The following is a 20,944-nucleotide window of genomic DNA, read 5'->3' on the forward strand; positions in this document are numbered from 1 at the left end:
CCCCTGAATGTTCTGTTACTTTGTGACTTCCTTGAAAAGATTTATAGAAAAGGAAATGTTTAAAACAACAGCTTATTTTCTTGTTCTTACAACTTCCTCCTCTTTGTCTTGCTCTGCAAGCTAGCCTTTCATTTTTGAGGAGAGGGAAAATGAATATGCAATTCAGCAATACTTTATCCTTGACATTTTCCCTCAGTTTTGAGATAATCCTGTTTTAAATGTCTCCCACACTTTATAAAGTTTTGAGTTTTTTTTAAAATACTGCATGAGCAAATCAGTTTCAATTCCCTTTACATAGAAGTGTAGGCAATAACTCTCACGGCTTGTCTGGCGGCTGCAGTGGGTGTTGACGAGCTGTGGAGCAATATGGAGGTAGTCTGCATTGTCCTGGCCTCTGAGCTCAGGGTATTTTCCAGCAGTCCACTTGGTTGTCTCTGCCCTCGCTTTGCTCCTTTGAAGCCTTGATCATGAATAAAACACGACTTTTCCAGGTGTGAGTAGGGGAGATTCCTGGGCTTCACTTGCCAATTCCTAAGACCCCTTTTCTGGAGATCCCCTAGAATAAAAGAAACCTCTCCATTCACCTGTCTCCAGTCTTTATCCTCAGATCTTTTCTAGCTTTTGATACATTTGCAGATACCTTATTTGTAAGACTTAGTGTATCGGCACCTTTCTGCCAATCAAGAGCCCTCTCCTGTCTCCCAATCTGCCTTTCTAACTCCTCCACCCGCTCCTCTTCTTCCTCTTGCCCCCACTGTGGGGACCTCTGAGGATTCAGTTCTGATGCTTGGTGAAGCAGTTTGTAATTCTGCACCCCTATTACAAAGGATGAATCTTTCCTCCTTTGGGGCATGCAGAGGGCCCGTAGCTTCATTCTGAGTAATGTGAATGGTGTGGTTTTTTTTGAGGGAAGGGACTTTATCTTACTTGTCATTTATGTAGAGTTTATAGGATAGCAACTTAGTATTTGAATGAATTCACTTAGTACTACCTTAGTCATAGGACTTATTACTACTTTATTCATAGACCCCTCTCCATTACTCTTCATTCATTTATAGAGCTTGTTGATCCTTTTAAAAGTGACTCCAAACCTACCTCCTTACCTTGCTTATTCCAGTGCCCCGTTTCTGTACCCACTTCTCCTGCAGACAAGGCCCAGGCACATCCGACGCTCTGAAGTCTCCTTGATCCTCTATTTCCCAAGCCTTCATCTTGTCATTCTATTTTTTAGGGTGTGTAAACCTAGTGATTACTGAAGGATTCCTGGATCTGATTTCAAAGTTTCTTCTGACGTGAGGATCCAAACATGTATTTAAATCTATGAAGGGAGCTATAACTTTGGTCTGTTTAGAGAGATACAGTACCTCTTGTTGCACTGAATTATAGGTAGATGCATGGAGAGCTACAACACCTCATGTTTGAAGCTCAAGTGTTGCTCTGCTGCATGCTTTTCTTGAACTTTTTGCAGAGTGATTGTTTTTGAAAGCACATATTAGTATCAGGAAAACCTCCACGTAAGTGAGAGGTGTTTAATCAAGGGCTAAGTTCAGTGTTAAGGTATGATAACTTACAAACTGATTCCTTAGGTTTTTGTGTGGGGGAAAAAAACAGTAAAAAATTAAAGGGAGGATATTCTTATGACCTCATTAGGAAAACAACTACTATGTACTGTCACTACCTTTTTTTCTTTTTTCGACCGGTTGTGGGGCCTGAACTGTGGGCCTGGGCGCTGTCCCTCAGCTCTTCAGCTGTAGGCTAGCATGCTACCACTTGCACCGCAGCCCCACTTCCAGCTTTTTCTGCTTCTGTAGTACTGAGGAATCGAACCCAGGACCTCATGCATGCAAGGCAAGAACTCTTACCACTGAGCCACCTGCCCAGCCCCCTTTTAACACTAGAAAAGCAGGGAAGATATAATCTCAGCATAAGGTTTGATCCTTAAAATTGAATAAATTAAACTTTATTATAGAATTTCATGTTTCATTTGTTTTTCTCATTTGACTATGTATAGTTGAACTTTTATCACAATTCAGAACCATTGTCTGCCCCAGCCTTTGAAAGCTACTGCTCTAGGCAAAGCAAAGGAGGCAGACTCCATGTTTACACAGTGGCCCTAAATTGTAAAGGAGTTACTCCAGCATTCATTCTAACTTGCGGTACGCTGAATTTTCCAAGATGACCCCATCTCCATCTCCCAGGCTTCTTTGATAATGTGGTGAAGTTTCCTGCCTAGTGACATGGTCTGCACCAGCCTCTGATTCCCGTGGCAGTAAGCCTCTGTGATCTCCAAGACTAGATCACAGAGGAAGATGTGGTTTCTTCCCAATTCTCCTAGGATGCTTTCTCTTTGAAACCTGTCTGTGGAGAAACCTGCAGGGAAAAGACCCGAGGCCTCAAGCCACAGGGCTGGCTGAGCTCCAGCCGGCCATCCACTCCACCTACCAGACACATGACTAAGTCACTCGGGAAGTGGATTCTGCCGTCAAGCCACCCATACTTCATGGAATAGATACCAACTCTCAGCTGGGCACTGCCAAAATTACAGATTTGTGAGCTAAATAAATGAATGTTACTGTTTTAAGCTACTCAGTTTTGTTTTTGTTCGTTGCATAACAAAATATAACATTTGTTTTGCGGCCCGAACCTGAGAAATTGACGTAAACAGAAGCTACAATCCGTGTGACATTGGCCTGGGGACCGATGGTGGGTAGAAGTTGGGAAGGTCTAGAGAGAAGTGCGTGCGAGGGCTAGAGGCATCAAGTAGTAGAAGCCTTCAGGGCCCCAGGAGGCTACTAGTGGGAGTCTATTGTTATTGGAGAGAAAGGGACCTGGTTAAAGAGGGGCCACACCATTATTCTAAGTAATGAGCTCAATAACCCTGTCTCAAGAACATCTCCAGATTGTATTCCAGCACCACCTGGCTTTTCCCAAACTTTGAGATGAGCAGAGAGATGAGCTGAAAAAGCCAAAGATCGGCTTTCAAATAAACTTTTGAAAGTCATATAAAGGAGGGTGACATGGATCAAAGTGCATTGTATTCATGAACTGCTTGTTAAATGGCAACTCTTTTGTACAGCTACCTAAATATAATAATAAAGGAGCCTAGACTTACTGGTTTTGCAAAATGAAATTGCAACAGATGCAGTGGCTCAGGTCTGTAACTCTTGCTACTCAGGGAACTGAGATCTGAGGATAACAGTTCAAAGCCAGCCTGGAAGACACATGGGAAAGACTCTTATCTCTAACCAGCAAAATGCCAGACTGGAGGCATGACTCAAATTGTAGAGCATCAGCCATGAGTGACAAAAAGCCAAGAAAAGTTCAAGGCTCTCAGTTCAAGCCCTCATATTAACACACACACACACACACACACACACACACACACACACACACACACACACACACACACACACACCTTCTCATTTCCAGTCTTTCTAGATGGCAATGCATTTTGAAACTAAGAAATTACTTCTGGGAAAAGATAAAATGCAGGCTGGCATTATGTGGTTAACTGCTAAAATTTTAGAAATATCTAAGCTGGTACCTCAGAGACCATCTCACATCTTAGGAGAAAGCCAGGTAGGTACTCTCTAGGTGTATCATGCAGTCAGCATCACAGATTAACTCACGTGGAAACAGAACAGTTCTTTCTCTGAGTATTGGTGGTATCTCAGTGCTAGGAACCATCTGATCGGCCCTGCCTGAATCCCATTATAACCCTTGAGCCTCTCATAGTGTCAGGTGGATGAAAACCGTGAGTAACCTGCCTATGTTATGGCCTATCTCAGTCACATCATATGGCATGTGGGGAAAGGCACCGGGCAGCCTCCCAGCCTTAGCTTCCCTAAACGTTTAAAGTTCATTTTTGCTGGCTTTAAATAAATGGTGAAACAATAAATTTATTAGGGCCTTTTAGAAAGGTGATAATGAAGGGAAATTTGATCATATCTGTGTTTTTCTATGTGTTTGTTACCTGAGGTTTTCAGAACTTTATGTAAGTCAGAGCTGACTAAAGTTTAATCTGAGTTTTCCTGAAATATGAGGATTTGGAACTTGAATACAGAGGAGTCTCCTGCTGGGTGCTGGTGGCTTGTGTCTATAATTTCTGCTACTCAGGAGGCTCCAGCCTGGGCAGGAAAGTCCGTGAGACTCTTGTCTCCAGTTAAACACCAAAAAGCTAGACATAGAGCTGTGCTCAAGTATTAAATCACTAGTCTTGAGCAGAAAAAATAATCTCAGGGACAAGTGCCCAGCCCCAGGATTGCACACAAAAACAAACAGGAAAATATAGACCCTTACTCTAGGATTTAGATGGACCAAGTAAGCCCAAGGAGACAACATGGGACAGGAACTAGGTAGAAGCTGGAAGGACGTTGGTTAAAATTACCTGAGGCAGTGCGGCTGAAGAGAGCGAAAGGTGCTGAGAGAAAGCAAAGTGACAAACAGTATAGACGGATAAGGCGAAAAGAGGAGAAGGCAGAGGGAACTCAGCAAATAGTCAACATTTCTTTAATTCATAAGTGATGTAGATGACGGATAATATATCTGGCACTATTCCTGCTGAGATGGTTCACTTGGTAGGATAAACAGCAACCTTGATTAGTGAAACACAGGGATGCGAGGGAACTTCTTCATCACAAGACAACCCCTCCTTAAAAGTTACCTACGAAACAAGTAATATTCATGCAAAGAATTAATGTACTGTATTTGTTTCTAGTAATTAGATCTGAAGCAAAAAAATATTTGCTAGGCATTACAGAATTTAAGGCTGCATCTTTTCCTTCTGTGAGAAGGAGTGACATTGTCTCTTTAAATTAAGGACCAAGAGCCAATGATTGGAGAGAGGAGCAAAATAGGAATGAGAAACATTAGAAGGGAAGACAAAGAAACCGGAAAAAAGTTGAAGGAAAATGAAGCAGAAAAGAGACAGAGCTACATTGAAGAAGGTTATGACTGAACTGAATTGGGTTGGCAAAAGGAAAAGAGTATACATGTTCAAAAAATACATAAAAATACATAAAAAGATGAGCTATCTAAATGGCGAATAGCACCGACCACTTCCTCTGATTATGCCAGTCAAGAGGAATCAGTTACAACTGTTTTGCTTATGGTCAACAGCTTGAGCACTAAAGAAATGCAAGCTTCCTTGGAAGTAGAAAATAGCCTCTTCAGGATTGGTGGTGAGGATAGTGTGTGTAGCCAATCAGAATATAGCAGGTTGGGAAGAAACCAATGGGAAGAAGGAGTGGGAATGGATTTTGCCTGGTGATATCAGTTGGCAGTACCATCCCTGGCAAACAGACTGGGGCTGATCTTGTTCCTAGAGATTTTCAAAGCCGTCGTCTTGACTTCAACTCTGAACCAGCTTAGTCTGGGATGGTCATGTCTCTGGTTTTTGGCAGTTTGAAGAAAAACTTGATTTAAAGGTCATTAATGTGAGGACAGAATGGTTTGACAAAGGACTCCAACGGCTATTCGAGGGTCAGGTGAAGTGATTTGAAGATGTGGTGCTTTGAGTCCATTTCCGGCCCACCCCCTGAGTTATAGCATAATTATTCTGACCAGTAGCTACACAAAGATAAAATATAAATATTATTTTAAAATATTTAGAATTGGTTAAATTACTTTTTCTCTAGGACCTTCTAGGAGTTACTAAGATAGAAGGGCTGGATGAAAAAATCAACCAGCAGGAGTCTCTTTCAGGACCTGTACACACACTTCTGCAGCTATGTCCCAGACTAGAACACAGCTGAGGTCATGGCTGAGGGGCAAGGCCCACCCTGTTACTGAGATGCCTGAAACTTGCTCTGAAAAGGAGGCTCGAATTTAATCCAAGTCCTCATACGATGAGAACTCAACCTCGGTATTTTATTTTGTTTTTAGATTATCCAACCCCATCTTCATGTCCAACTTTGGCCTGGTTTGCCATGTGCCATTTTCAGTTTTAAGGAGAGGAAGAAGGAGTACTGGTATTAGAGTAGGGAAATGGACTTCTAGCACGATCTGTGCCCCTCCATTTACCCTTGCTCCTTCCTCACCAAGATTGGGTTCATCAAGCATTATGAACAGCCTATCTTGTGTCACATATGATGTGCACAGCCTTATTGAAGGTCTGTTTTTAGCTATGGCCTTTGAGAAACTTCTTGTTTACTTGGGGGGGGGGGGGGGCTGGGGAAGCAAACATTTTCACGTCATGACAGTAGTAAGTGCAATAATCTGTAATAACCTTTTACGTATGCAGCAGCCTTGAGAAGAAATGCTAACAATGCTCTTAGGGTCCCTCTATAATATCCTTGAACACGAGTTAGATCAATCAGTGTAAGTGTGTGCTTTGGGCAGTCTGAGTGTGATGCCCTCTCAGGTGGAGACCATGTGGGTGAACAGGGCCCTGAAGGGCCTCAGGTTCCTCTTTGTATATTATAACAGGTTAGTCTGTGGTAGAGAAAGTATCAGCACATGTGAGTTCATCCACCGAGGCTTGGAGAAATAATGACAAAGATCAAGATCAATTCTTCCTTCTGGTTAATGGAAGACAGCAAACCCGATTTACTCTGCGGAAGGTCAGCTGATTACTATGTGATAGAGGAGCATTTTGCAATGCTTGTATGTGCCACTGTTGTCCTGGGAGGTAGGTAATGATCCCTAAAACTCATCTCTTCTCTACCCTTTGAGCTTTTTTTTTTTTAATCGGATTATGGTAAAGTGATTCTAACTACATCCAAAGAAAATGGGACTTCAAGATGTGAATAAATTCGGTCAGTTTTGCTTCATTCAATTTCAAACTATTTTTTGCTAGTACTGTGGTTTGAACTCAGAGTCTTATACTTGCTAGGCAGGTCCTCTACCACCTAGCCATGGCCCAACCTTCTTAGAACGACTTTAAGTAGCACCTAAATGTGTTCCTTCATTAGGTAACATGAGTAAATTACCTTAGGTGAGTAATTATTAATGTAAGACAATCTGTATAGACAGTAAGTTTGATTCATTTCTCACCATGAGATCCATTCACTGGTACAGTGGTGTGGTTGGTACTTAAGGAAGGTGAGACAGGCCTTGACCTCATGGCACCCTCTCCTGAGGGGGACAGGCAAACAAGTAACTCTGGTGCATTGCGCCAAGTATACACATGGAGGTAATGCTGTGATTCTCTGGTAATAAGGCCCATCCTGATAAAAATATCTGAGAACTTGAGAGGTGATTGTAGCAACCACACAAAGGCAGCCAAGATATAAAATTTACAGCCTGCACAGTCTGCGTCCTTAGCTTTTACCATTTGTTGTGGTTTTGGGTGTGATTATTTCTCTAGAGAAGATGACAGCCCACCTTCACTGCCTCTCTCCAGAAGGAAATTTGGAAAGACTTCACAAATAAGGGCCACTCAACCTTTGATTAAGAACTCAACAGGTGTAGAAAATGGTATTTGCACGGATAAAGTAACAGGCAGTGACACCGGCACTGAATTCTACGATTCAGCCCTAGTGATTAGGGAAACGTGTAGACTTCTGCCAAGGAGAATTTGTAAGGAAGAAGCAATATCAGCTGCTCGGAAATCCTTTGTGGGATGTGGAGGAGGCGCTTCAAAAAGCTAAAGTTAGCCTAGGAACCAGTGGCTCACTGTAAGCCTAGCTACTGAGAAGGCTGAGATCTGAGGATCAAGGTTCAAAGCCAATTGGGCAAGAAAGCCTGTGGGACGGTTATCTCCTAACCACCAAAAAGCCAGAAGTGAAGCTGTGGCTCACATGGCAGAACTCTCGCTTTGCACATAAGAACACAGGCTTAGTACCCAAGCCCTGGGTTTAAGCCCTAGGACTGGCACATACAAAAAAGATATACATATATACAGATCCCTATATGAACATATATATACATATACATGTATATGACTATATGTACATATACACACATGTACACACTGTATATGCATTATATGCATACAGTATTATGTGCATAATATATTTGTATATTATATCCATAGTTATGTATACATAGAACTTGATTGTAACTATGCAATTAGAGGGAAATGGGAGAAGAGAAAGAATGGTGGAGGGTAAATAATACTAAAATACATCGCATATATATACATATATATATGAACAATCTCCTTTCTGCAATTAAGATGTGAAGGAACAAAATAAGGAAGTTGATATGAATAAAGAACATCTTCAATTTTATATCTTGTATCAGGCTGAAATTACTTTCTCTGGAAGTCTTCAAAATACTCTGTAATGACTTCAGTCCATTTTGGTAAGGACAAAATGGACCAGCAGTAAAAAAAGTATAGCAGACATAGCATGAATAACATTTCTTTATCTGGCTTTATACATACAAGAAGTATTCAATAAATGCCTGCTAACTTGGCTTGACCAGTAGCTGCAAAGCAGGATGTACAGAATCTGTTAGAGCAATAGCAATCTTCTCCCATGCATGAGCAGATTAGACTACAGTATAGTCTACATATAAATAATCTTGGACAGAGCAGGCCTGCAAGGCCAGAAAATGCAGATAGGGAATATCAGATGCTGTTTGTTGCTTATCTGCTAAGACAGTTTTGCTTATGGTTAGAGTTAGTTAGAAGTATTTTTGGCTGGGTGCATTGGCCACACCCCTTAAACCCAGCCCTTGAGAAGCTGAAGAAGGGGGATTGCAAATGAAGGCCTGAGCTACAATGTGAGACCCTGTCTCAAAAATAAAAGAAGCATTTCTGCCTTTTACATCCTCATGCTGTCTTATCGCATGGGAGTAATTACTCACGTAAGATAAACTAAGTAGATATTAAGTTTGATTTATTTCACACCATCAGATCCATTGGTAAGATACCCACTCAGTGATCCTAATGTGTCTGTGCATGGTCAGACAGGAGGCCTCGGTGGAAATCTCGTATTTTCCAAGCTCATCTGGGACAGATGCCTCATGTAACTCTTAAAAAAATAATTTCACTGACATTATTATTAGTTTATTATTGTTAATTTTAATAACATTGTTAGTTTATTATTAAAATTATTATAACAAATAAAAATTATTTTTATTATTGATTATTAATAACATGTGACCAGATATTACGAGCTATCTTGTACAGAGTGAGTAGCATTTCATAATCATCGTGACTTTTAACAGTATTTATAGTAACTGCCAGCTGCTATGATAACCTAACTCAAAAGTTTAAACTTAGAGAGTGAATGTTAAATTGTGTTGAAGCTATAAACTTAAAAATCTCTATATGGTTCATTTTTTATTTTATTTTGAACCAATATTGAGGTGTGAACTCAAAGCCTTGTGTTCTTTCTTGCTTAGCTTTTTCACTCAAAATAGCTCTCTACCGCTTGAGCCATGCCTTCATTTCTGGCTTTTTTTTTTCCTGGTTAATTAGAGATAAGAGTCTCTAGGATTTTTCTGCCCAGGCTGGTTTCCAACTGAAATTCTCAGATCTCAGCCTCTTGATTGGCTAGGATTACAGGTGTGCACCACTAGCACCTGGCTTATAAGGTTTATGTTAAAGTTGAGATATAACATTTGTACCTACTATTCAAATCAAGTACTGTGTAGTGATCAATTGGGGGGTAATTAGCATTTTATTAGCTTACATTTGTTATATGGAAAGGGGATTTCATTGTTACATTTCCACACATATTTTAAGCTATGAATTGTGCTTCAGTGACTTTTTTTTTCTTTAAGGATTTGTAAAGATGGTTTTAAGGAATTCTGACGTCTTGGTCTTGGCAATTCTTTCCATGACAGGATTTGTGCTAGGACAGCTGGCCTACCATTTCGTTGAGGTATCGTATGCTTGACGCTAGAGAATACATCTGAGGACCCAAACTACCAAATCCACTCCATGTCTTCCGGGATGTGCAGAATATTCTATTGTTGTATGGGTTACTGAGATCAAGCCTACGGCTTAGCGTGCCAGGCATGCATTCGCCTACCCATCCCCTTCTGTGGGATAGTTTTTCTTAAACATGTGCTTGCATGATTTCATCTGGCATTCAAACTTTTGCATAGGAAAGTCCATAATAAAGGAGATGTAAAATCAAGAAAGCTTAGGGAAATGCAGTGATTTGACAGTGAGGTGAATTCATTTGCACCATTGGGTTTTTTGGATTTTTGGTCTCTCGTCCCCATAGGATCCCCAAGTCCTTCCTCACCACTGTCCTTAGCACCTGGGGAGACCCATGGTGCCTGGCAGCAGAGGTTTCATTGATGAGACACGTCCACCCTTTCTGATCAGAGGAACTGTAAAATACCCATCATATAGCAGAGACGCAGTTTCATTCATGTAAACCTTCATTAATGTATCTCTGTACCCATTTCCCATTTCAACTGGATAGTAATAGGGTCATTAACAATTGCTTCCACTCATTGTTTGATTTTTACTTTTTGAAATGTGATCATTCTTAGCCTGGCGCTGGTGGCTCATGCCTGTAATCCTAGCTACTCAGGAGGCTGAGATCTGAGGATCACGGTTCAAAGCCAGCCTGGGCAGGAAAGTCTATGAGACTCTTATCTCCAATAAACCACTAGAAAACCAGAAGTGGCACTGTGACTCAAGCAGCAGAGTGCTCGCCTTGAGCTGAAGAGCTGAGGGACAGCGCCCAGGCCCAGAGTTCAAGCCCCACGACCAATGCTCCCCCCCCCAAAAAAAGTGGTAATTCTTGAACGTATCTAGGGTTGTGAAGACTTTCTGGTTTCAGAAATACTACCTCTCTTGAGTGTCTGTGAATGTTTACTAAGTGCTTTATACTTGTTAATTTATTAGCTCATTAACTCCTGACTTCCTTCACTTATATTTATTTATTTGTGTGTGTGTGTGTGTGTGTGTGTGTGTGTGTGTGTGTGTGTGCCAGTACTGGAGCTTCAACTCGGGGTCTGGGTACTGTCTCTAAGCTCTTTTTTTTTTTTAAATTTTGCTCAAAGCTTGAGCTACTGTGTCACTTCTGGCTTTGTGCTGCCTGAGGATAAGAATCGCACAGAGTTTTCTGCTTGGGCTGGTTTCAAATAAAATCCTTAGATCTTAGCCTCCTGAGTAGCTGGGACTGCAAGTGTGAACCACTGGCATACTGTGAATTTATTCACTTTTGCAGCTGTTAAATGGAAATAGTACTGCATTACCATCTCATAGTTGAGGAAACTGAGGCACAGTTGAGGATTTTTTTTTTTGTGGTACTGGGGATTAAACTCATGGCCCTGAGCTTGTTATACATGGACTTTACCACTTGAGCCACTCTCAAAGTCCTTTTAGCTTTTTATTTCTTTTTCTTTTCCTTTCTTTCTTTTGGTTGGTCGGTGGTGGGGCTTGAACTCTGGGCCTGGGCGCTGTCCCTCAGCTCTTCAGCTCAAGGCAAGTGCTCTACCTCTTGAGCCACAGCACCACTTCCAGTTTTCTGAGTGGTTTATTGGAGATGAGAGTCTCAAGGACTTTCCTGCTCGAGCTGGCTTTGAGCTGTGATCTTCTTCAGATCTCAGCCTCCTGAGTAGCTAGGATTACAGGTGGGAGCCACCACACCCAGCTTGCTTTTATTTCTTTAGGTTTGGTTGTTGTTGTTTTAGATAGGATATCAGGCTAACTTTTCTCATAGCTGCTCATAAACCACATTTCTCCAAGAGTGAGCCACCGGCACTAAATAGCTTGAAACATCCTATTTAAAAGGAGGAGGAAACTTTATTTTGGGTTCAGGGTGTTCAAGTTACTCAGCTCCCTTGCTGCGGTGTGTGGGTGGCAGTGTGCATCTTGGGCAGAGAAGGAAATGAATAACGGAGCACGCGGGCTACGGTGAGGATGGCTAGCCAGAGGGGAGGGGCCATCGGCAAAATCTTCTCTTTAAAGACCTCCCCCCTCCCCACCCCCCTGTACCCCCCCCCCCCCTACTTCTGCCAGCCAGCCTATACCTTGATAAAACGGGGAAGCTCACCACCAGGTGGAGACTAAGCCTTTAACCCAGGAGCCTTTTGGGAAGCCGCACTTAATTTGCAAATCGTAGCAGCAGCAAGCTAATTGTTTGTTTGCTTTTGTTTAGGTGCACCAAATTGTCTACCCTCTTCTAAGAACACCAAGTTTTGCACTTTACTGTTATTTTTTACCTTTAATTATATTTATGTCTGCTTTGGATGTAGACTTCTATATACTCAAAAATGTATTTTGGCAGGTAAGAGCATATTGAAAAAAGTACTGTCAACTTTTGCTTATTCATGAGAATAGGACTATCTATATAGAAGATAAAAAAATGAGCGAGTTTTACCCTCTTGTTTCTGCAGAACTACAGTTACAGAGAGTCCAGTGGCTTCTGCCTAGTATTGAGTAGCTGTCTCTGTTTTACATGTGAACAAACTAAAGTTGAGAAGTCACAAAACAGCATTGATAAATGACAGAACCTGAGTTCTGATCCTACCCTTGAGTTCAGCTCAACTGTACCTGTAAACTTGTTCCTGATTTTATTTATGCCTTCTTTTTTTCTTGTTATAGTGTTGTTTTGTGTGTGCCTTCTTTTTCTTGATATGGTGTATGTGTGTGTGTTTTCTGGGATTTGAACTCAGGACCTACACACTGTCTCTTAGCTATTTCACTCAAGGTTAGTACTCTACCACTTGAACCACAGCTTCACTTCCAGCTTTTTGGTGGTTAATTGGAGATAAAGAGTGTCATGGACTTTTCTGCCTGGGCTTGCTTCCAACTGAGATCCTCAGATCTCAGTCTCCTGAGTAGCTGGGCTTAGAGGTCTGAGACACTGGTACCAGCTTAGTTATGCTTTTTGCTTTATTTTGTGCTTTCTGAGAACATGTTATTTGCATTGTCTTCATTTTGTTCATTTTAACATCTTGAACTAATATTAGTTTATTGCTTTTTTGCCTTTTTTTTTTTTTTTGTCAGTTGTGGGGCTTGAACTCTGGGCTTGGGCGCTGTCCCTCAGCTCTTCAGTTCAAGGTGAGTGCTCTACCGCTTGAGCCACAGCGCCACTTCCGCTTTTCTAGTGGTTTATTGAAGATAAGAGTCTCATGGACTTTCCTGCCCATGCTGGCTTTGAACCGTGATCCTCGGATCTCAGCCTCCTGAGTAGCTGGGATTACAGACGTGAGCATGGTGCCCGGCTATCTTTTTTTGTATTTTCTGTATTTAAGGCTTAAACATTTCCTCTTAGCTACATCTCACCTGTTTGGATTTTGGTTCTGATTGTGATTGTGCTGGAGTGTGGAGCTAGGTCCTTGCTCTGGTCAGCAGGCTCTCCACCATTGAAGCTATGCCCCAGCCCTTTTGGCCTTCATTTATTATTATTATTTTTTTGCCAGTCCTGAGGCTTGAGCTCAGGGTCTGGGCTAGCACTCTACCACTTGAGCCACAGCGCCACTTCTGGCTTTCTCTGTGTATGTGGTACTGAGGAATTGGACACAGGGCTTCATGCACGCTAGGCAAGCACTCTGTCACTAAGCCAGGTTCCCAGCCCCCTCAGTACATTTTGAATAGTGTCTTCAGTGTTTGCCTAAGCTGGCCTGGGTTATGATCTGCCTGTTTATATCTCCATGTATTAAATGACATAGGTGTGCCACTGGGTCCAGCTATTGATTGAGATATGTCTGGGCTAGCCTTGAACTGCTATCTCTCTGATTTCAACCTAGGGTGAGAGGTGCATGCCATTGTATCAAGATGGGGTTTTATGTTTATGCCTGGGCTGGCTTTGAACCTCAGTCCTCCCAATCTCCACCTCCAGAGTAGATATTGAAGGGGTGAAACCCAGCAGTTGTAATCAATTGTAAATTTATTACTATTTTTTTTTCAATTTTATACATTAGGAATTTAAAGCATTTCAGGCCAATGGCTCATACCTGTAACCCTAGCCACTCTAGAGGCTGAGATCTGAGGATCCTGGTTCAAAGCCAGCTCAAGCAGAAAAGCACAAGAGAATCTAATCTATAATTAAGTAGCAAAAAGCCAGAAGTGTGGCTCAAGTGGTCGAGTGCCAATAATGGGCAAAAAAAGCTACACAAGACTGAGGCCCTGAGTTCAAGCCTCAGTCTTGTTGTGTGTGTGCCCACGCGCACACGGGCGCGCGCACACACACACACACACACACACACACACACATACCTGGCTCATTATTATTGCGCCTCCTATCAGATTGTAATCAGACACTGTAGTTTGTATAGCCAGTCCTGTGATTTGTGGAGATTTGCTATCCGGTCTTCTCCACGATCAGTTAGTTTTTTTTAAAGTTCCCTGTTTTTTCTCTTGCAAGAAATGTGTGTTCTCAAAGTTTTGAGTACAGGGAATTTAAATTTGTTCAGTAGATTGTTTTGTTAATTATGATATCTTCTTCTAACTCTTCACTAATATTGCTTTGCAGTTCAGTCTAGCAGACTTCTACTACAAATTCAAGCAGCCCCTTCCCCCAATATCAGTCCTATTAACAATGAGCCAAAGTACCTGAATAGACATTTCATGCAAGGAGATACGCAGATGGCCAAAAAACAAACAAAAAAGACCCCAAATCAAAACAACACTAACATCAAGGAAATAGGAGTCAAAACCACAATGAAATAACATCTTATTTCCTTTAGAATATTAATATAAAAAGATTAAAAACCCCTGATACTAAAGTAATTACTTAGACAATTATTTTATGGTGTTGTGTTAGACTTGCATACAAATAATAGAGAAATGTTTTATTATGTGAGTAGCCTAGATTGGAATGTTGTAGCAGTGTCTTTTGTAGCATATTAGTATGCTATAGAAGGTGATGTGTTGAAGGGTTTGTAGCCTTAGAATATTAGATTGGACTGAGGGTTAGATTTGTGCTTTAATGTTAAATTAGAATATTAATCCATGTTAGCACATTATATTTGAGTGTAGTGTTATAATAGTATTAAAATACTATATTAAAACATTTTCTAAAAGATAAAAATAATTGCTCATGAGGGTGTAGAAAAAGGAAGGTTTTTAACACATGGTTGGTAGGAATGCAAATAATTACAACTATTAGGGAAAACAGTAAGAAGGTTTCAGAGAACTTAAAAATAGAGCTATCCTGCCGGGTGCTGGTGGCTCACACCTGTAATCCTAGCTACTCAGGAGGCTGTGATCTGAGGATCGAGGTTCAAAGCCAGCCCGGGCAGGAGAGACCATGAGACTCCTATCTCCAATAAACCACCAGAAAACCGGAAGTGGCGCTGTAGCTCAAGTGGTAGAGTGCTTGCCTTGAGCTGAAGAGCTGAGGGACAGCGCCCAGGCCCAGAGTTCAGGCCCCACGACTGACAAAAAAAAAAAAAATAGAGCTATCCTATGTTCCAGTAATAACCAAAAAGAAAAAGGAATTCAATATCATGTATTTCAGAAGAGAACAGAGGATTTTGTATGTTCTTCACAGAAAGAAACCATGCGTTTTAAGTGACAGCTAATTGCCCTGAATTTGATGACCACATACTGTATACTTTGTACTCCATGAATATGTACAACTGTTATATGTCAATGAAAACCAAGAAAGTAGCTGGGTGCCAGTGGCTCAGGTCTGTAAATCCTAGCTATTCAGAAGGCTGAGATCTGAGGATCGCCTTTCAAAGCCAGAAGGTGCAGGAAAGTCCCCAGGAGACTCTTATCAGCAATTAACCAGAAGAAAACTGGAAGTAGCACTGTGGCTCAAGTGATAGAGCGCTAGCCTTGAGCTGAAGACCACAGGGACAACACCCAGACCAGAGTCCAAGCCCCACAACTGACAAAAAAACCAAACCAAACCAAACAACAACAACAACCAAAAAACCCAAGAAAGTAGAAATAGATACAAAAATATGTGATTCTCAGGATGTAAGTAAATGCAGTCATGCTGTCGAATCTAATGCTGTGTTTTGACTTGGCTCCTAGGTCCTGTTAACTGGGTTGATCAGCTTTTGCACAGCATTCATCGTAATTGGATATGTGGTTTTGAAATTCAATAAGGAATCATGGGATATACAGTGTTGCTTATTCTTTAGCATCACCCTGGGCATTACAGATCCTATTCATTCTGTGAACACAATGAAAACTATTGGTATGTCTGATTTATTTTTCTTACCTTGGAGATAAGGGGGTACATTATTATGTTTTGTGGGGGAAGACATGGTTTGGGTGATACTTTTCTCACAGAAGTTTTACATGTGGCAGAGTAGAAACCTGTGCTTTTTTTCCCTTGAGGATAAAGGACTTAATGATTTGTAGAAGGCAGAGCAGATGAGGATGTGAGATAGAGTCAATTATAACCTTAAAGGATGTTTTCAAGTAGGGTGCTGGTGGCTCATGCTTATAATCCTAAACACATAGGAGGCTGAAATCTGGGAGCTGTGGGTCAGAATCAGTCCTGGCAGACAAATTTGAGAGACTCTTAGCTGCAATTATGAAGCCAAAAGCTGGAGATGTGGCTTACGTGGTAGTGTACCAGATAAAAGAGAAAAAGTCAAATGAGAGCACAAGATCTGGTGCATGTGTGCTCTCTCTCACTGTCATGTGCACGCGCGCACACACACACACACACGCACACACACACGCACGCGCACACACACACACACGCGCACACACACACACACACACGCACACACACACACACACACACACAGTTTCCAAGAGGAGCACTGTAACTCTTCCAGAAGGTGACAGAAACTTGTATTCATAGTCTGTGTCACTATATGCTGAGCTACAAAGTAAAGACTTTACAAAGTAAAGCTAAAGCTACAAAGTAAAGTTAGGGAGTCCATTTACCCACACAGAGAGAAAATCAAAATCCCTTCAATGAGCCTTTTCTTGAAAATGCTCCTTGGAACTGCTACCATTATTTGAGGAGCCAAGGTTGGGTAAGTTGTAGGGTTGTTGTTGTTGTTTTTTTTTTTACTCCAAAGAAAAGAAAGGTAAGAAAATAGTCTTATTCTCAAATTATACGTATTCGAGAAAAGATTATTCCCAACAGAGTTTGTGGTTTTGTCCGTTTCTCATCTTTTGGTTAGGGTGGAGGGAGGGGTGAGTTTACCTGAGATATTCTTCTATCGCTGCATTTCATTCCACACTGCAATAAATTCACGAAGTGGCTGCATGCTATGGTTTCTGGGTTTTTTTGACTCCGAAACATTTTTTCTAACCAACTGTAAGGTACGGGTTTTATTTAGAGGAAATATATTGCCCTACGAATGAGTAGGAAAGATCCAAACTCACGCTTGTATTTATACCCATTTTACCTATAGCTGGAAAAACATGGGCAGCCTTGGACACTTTTGGTGGTGATGTTCTGTTCCCTAACCCCATTTCTATTAGCTCATCTTGATTGGATCACTCAGGGACTGAGGCCATGGGTACTTGAAGTGCTATTGTTTTATCCCTTTGCCTCTGAATTTTCAGAAAGTACAATGTAGAAATGAAAAAGCCAGCCATGGTGATTATGATCGTCTTACAAACCTATCCCTGTCATGACTGTCTTCTTCTTACCCTCCCTCCTCTCCCTTCCTCTTCTCTTTTCTCTCCTTCCTTCCCTTCTCCACCGTGCCCTTCCCCTTCCTCTCAGCTTCATGTCCAAATATATCATTTTCATGTACCACCTTTAATTACATTTTGTATTTCCTTTTCCAGGTATTTCTAAAATGTATATTGATATCATCAGAGGAGAATCGTTGATCATCTGTAGTGTCACAGCCATTTTTTTTGGAATTTTTCGGGGCTACTCATTGCATACTTCCATGTTTAGAGGTAAGAACATACTTTGGTTGATATGTTTTCTAAAATCATTGTTATTGAAATTAAGCTGCATTGACGATGTCCTTACTGCCTTTCCTATACTCTACCCTTGGACTAATTAGAATATCAGGTAATAAGAGAGCAAATACAACTTACATGTTTACTTGGATACTAAAAGGCAAATGAGGTTAAAAAAATGATTTCATGTCCTTCAGTATGCATATATGCGTGTGTATGTGCATGCACAATTGCATCATCTGGCTTAGATTTTCCTCTTTCCTGAATCAATCTGGATCTCAGTGAGTGGATTTTAAGAATTGATGTGGTCTTAGATTTGAGCCAGTTGAATGTGTTGCTTTGTTAGATTTCCAGACATAGTATTAGAAGATAAAGAAGATATAGCTGGGCACCGGTGGCTCAGCACTCACATTGGACTATCCCGATGCTTATGTAGCTTCCAGTTACTGTGACTGATGATGTTTTACAATCTATTTCTCAAAAGCCCCCTGGGCTGGGGAGAAAGGCCACAAACTGATTTCTTGAAAAAAAAATTGAATTTGATTGTCTTTTTAAATTTTATGCTAGGGATCAAATCAGGGCCTCAACCATGCTAGCTACAAGCTCTACCACTGAGCGATCAAGCCAACCGTGGGTGCTTTTTTGCTTGGATATTCTCTCTTCAATCTGTCACCTGCCTTTCACATTTGCTTTCACATATATGCTCTTTGTCTGCCTCCTGAAAACATTTGAATCTTCCCTCCCTGGCCAAGTATACCTCAAGTTGCAGACCAAAGAGAAAAGTTATCCCAAGAGAGTCCTCGTACCCAGCTTTCTGGGAACACTGTCATCTGGTAAGCCACACAAAATGCCATCGATAAAAGAGCCCAGCCAGGTGCTGGTGGCTCACTTACCTGTAATCCTAGCTACTCAGGAGGCTAAGATCTGAGGATCATGGTTGAAAGCCAGGCGAGGCAGAGAGATCCGAGAGTCTCTGATCTTCAGGTAACTAGCAAAAAGCCAAGTAAAGATGTGCCTCAAGTGATGAGTGTCAGCTTCAAATGCAAAACTAAGCAAGAACACGAGGTTCTGAGTTCAAGTCCTGGTACTACCTCTCCAAAGAAAGAAAGAAAAAGAAAGTTATAGCTCCATTCCTTGTTTTCTACTTTCTTTTTCCTCTTTCTTTTTTAGAGTTACATATCGTCATGGGACTCACCTTGGACATCGTCGGGAGCATCATCTGTGGCTACTGCTGTGCCAGGGTCATCCAGTGTATATTGACAGACCTTTTCAGCAACACACTCACCAATGTCATCCTCTGCTTTTCCATGGTGTACATGACTTTCTACATTGGTAAGACAGGGACAAAGACAACAATGCTGCTCTCCAAGCATATTTGTACACATCTGGAGTATGTCCTTCTACTGACTACATTCACTTCTTCCCAACAGCTTTGCCCTTCTGGAGCAATACGCTGCTGTCGCCTCTCAGTCTTTCCTGGCACCCCTTCGTTTCTTTATGGTAGCTCCCCGTCTCTTCTACTCTGCACTCATCTCTGTGATTACTCTTTTCTTTGATCTCATCGGTACTCACTGACAGTTCCCTAGAAGAGGAATCAACATGGAGTTCATCTCAGCTCTGACTGTAAACACTCCCCCCCCCCCCCCCAATCTGTAAAATGAGAACATTCAGAGAGATCTCCTAAGGTCTTTTCCTTACCAGCTTTAATTCAATGAGCAGTGAACAAGGATGATGCTGAAATGGTGGCCTTTTCCTGTGCATGGGAGGCAGGAAAGGAAGAGAGAAAGGAGATATAGCTATAGATCTGTATGTGTAAGAGGAGCAAGAGCCCTGATGAACCATCATCGCCTACTTTAGTCCTGTTGCACTGGGGATTGAAGTATTTACTGGCCAGGCTGAGATAGCCAGCTTCTAAAAGCCATAATAACTATGTTCAAGTGATCCGTTTCTCCTTTTGATCGCATCTTACTTAGGGGAGCAAGTTTTACTCATGAAAGATCTCAGGTATCAAGGGATAACTTCTCTTTCCACCTCCAGTTATGGAAAACCCCTGCTTTCCCTCGACATCTAAACTGCTATCTAGGGGCGGGTTGCTTCTGGAATCAGCAAAATTATAGAGAGCATTCACTGATCTTTCATTTCTTTTGACTTTATGCATTTCTATTTTTCTTTTGTGAAGCGTTTATGATGCCTTAAATCTTGACAAAGAACTTTTAATTTAGTTGCCTGCCTGTCTGCCTCCTCCCCCCCCCCCCCCCCCCCAGCTTTCAGGAAGGGCTCTTACTGTTTTCTGATGTTAACTTGTAATTCCTTTTAAATTTGATAGAAGTAAATCCTGCAACCCACACACAGAATTTCTCTCTTTTTTTTTACAATTTTTCTCTGTGGTGCTCGGAGTCTAAAACTGCCCTTCTCATGGAGCATGTTATTTCCTCTGCCCTTCTCCTAAGGTTCTGATTTTGTTGAGCTGATGCCAGGCTTGAATGGAAAATCAGTCTTGCCAACTGGCAACTTACTTGACTCCTGGCCAAGAAAGCTTTCATGTAGTCTTTCTACTTCTCAGCAGACAGTTCCTCCAGGTGGAGGCTGCCTCTTACTCATTCTACTTGTTCTCTCCTCTCCTTACGGTTTGCAATGTGCCTGATAGCAATTTAGGACTTGTTGGTTGAATAAACTAACGTTCACCTTTGAAAGGGCTTTGGGGTTAGGCAGATTTGTGTTCAAATCCCAGCTCCACATTTGATCAGTTTGGTGTCCTTTGAAAATTATTTAATCTCTCTAAGCTTCAGTTTCTTCAGTGGTATTATAGTACCTAATTAATAGAGGGCCTAGTAGGCATTAATGAGGTCATGTGAGTGGCGTGACTGGCTTATTGCCGGTGCGATGGAAACAGCTTTTAGGGGTTTGCACTTGATCATAGGTATCTCCTTCCACCTTTATTCAAGTGGCCTCATGTTGGTAGCTAGAAATAGGTCATGGTGGTAACCTTTACACTGGATATAGGAAGATACCACCAATCCCCAGAGAGTTGATAGTAAGCATTTTCTAGCACACCAGTGGGTTCAACGTAGAGCAGTCAGTCAACAGTTTTTGCTCTCCCTTCTCTTTCTAGAAATGGAGGCTCTTGTCACGCTCATGGGCAGATGCAAATGGGTGTGAGTTGAAGGCAGAGGGGGCAGAATGGGATTCCTTAGGGTCTTTGCTCACATCTTTCCACATTAGAAGGTTCCTGGTACTGACATACAATTCTGT

The 20,944-nt window shown here is 41.6% G+C and overlaps 1 protein-coding gene across 1 annotated transcript in view; it reads left to right on the forward strand.

Annotated features, from left to right (window-relative positions):
* The first annotated feature begins 6,489 nt into the window (after positions 1–6,489).
* The window catches only part of Slc9c2 (solute carrier family 9 member C2 (putative)), a 52,139-nt gene continuing 37,684 nt past the window's right edge, over positions 6,490–20,944 (forward strand). Inside the window, exons 1-6 of the mRNA XM_042674290.1 lie at positions 6,490–6,628; positions 9,673–9,773; positions 12,012–12,140; positions 15,842–16,007; positions 17,570–17,686; positions 18,863–19,024. Of these exons, the coding sequence (XP_042530224.1) occupies positions 6,490–6,628; positions 9,673–9,773; positions 12,012–12,140; positions 15,842–16,007; positions 17,570–17,686; positions 18,863–19,024 (814 nt within the window). The remainder of the gene's footprint in view (positions 6,629–9,672; positions 9,774–12,011; positions 12,141–15,841; positions 16,008–17,569; positions 17,687–18,862; positions 19,025–20,944) is intronic.

The sequence above is a fragment of the Dipodomys spectabilis genome, unplaced genomic scaffold (genome assembly GCF_019054845.1).
Source record: "Dipodomys spectabilis isolate Male_0828 unplaced genomic scaffold, ASM1905484v1 ptg000019l, whole genome shotgun sequence".
NCBI classification, from domain to species: Eukaryota; Metazoa; Chordata; class Mammalia; order Rodentia; family Heteromyidae; genus Dipodomys; species Dipodomys spectabilis.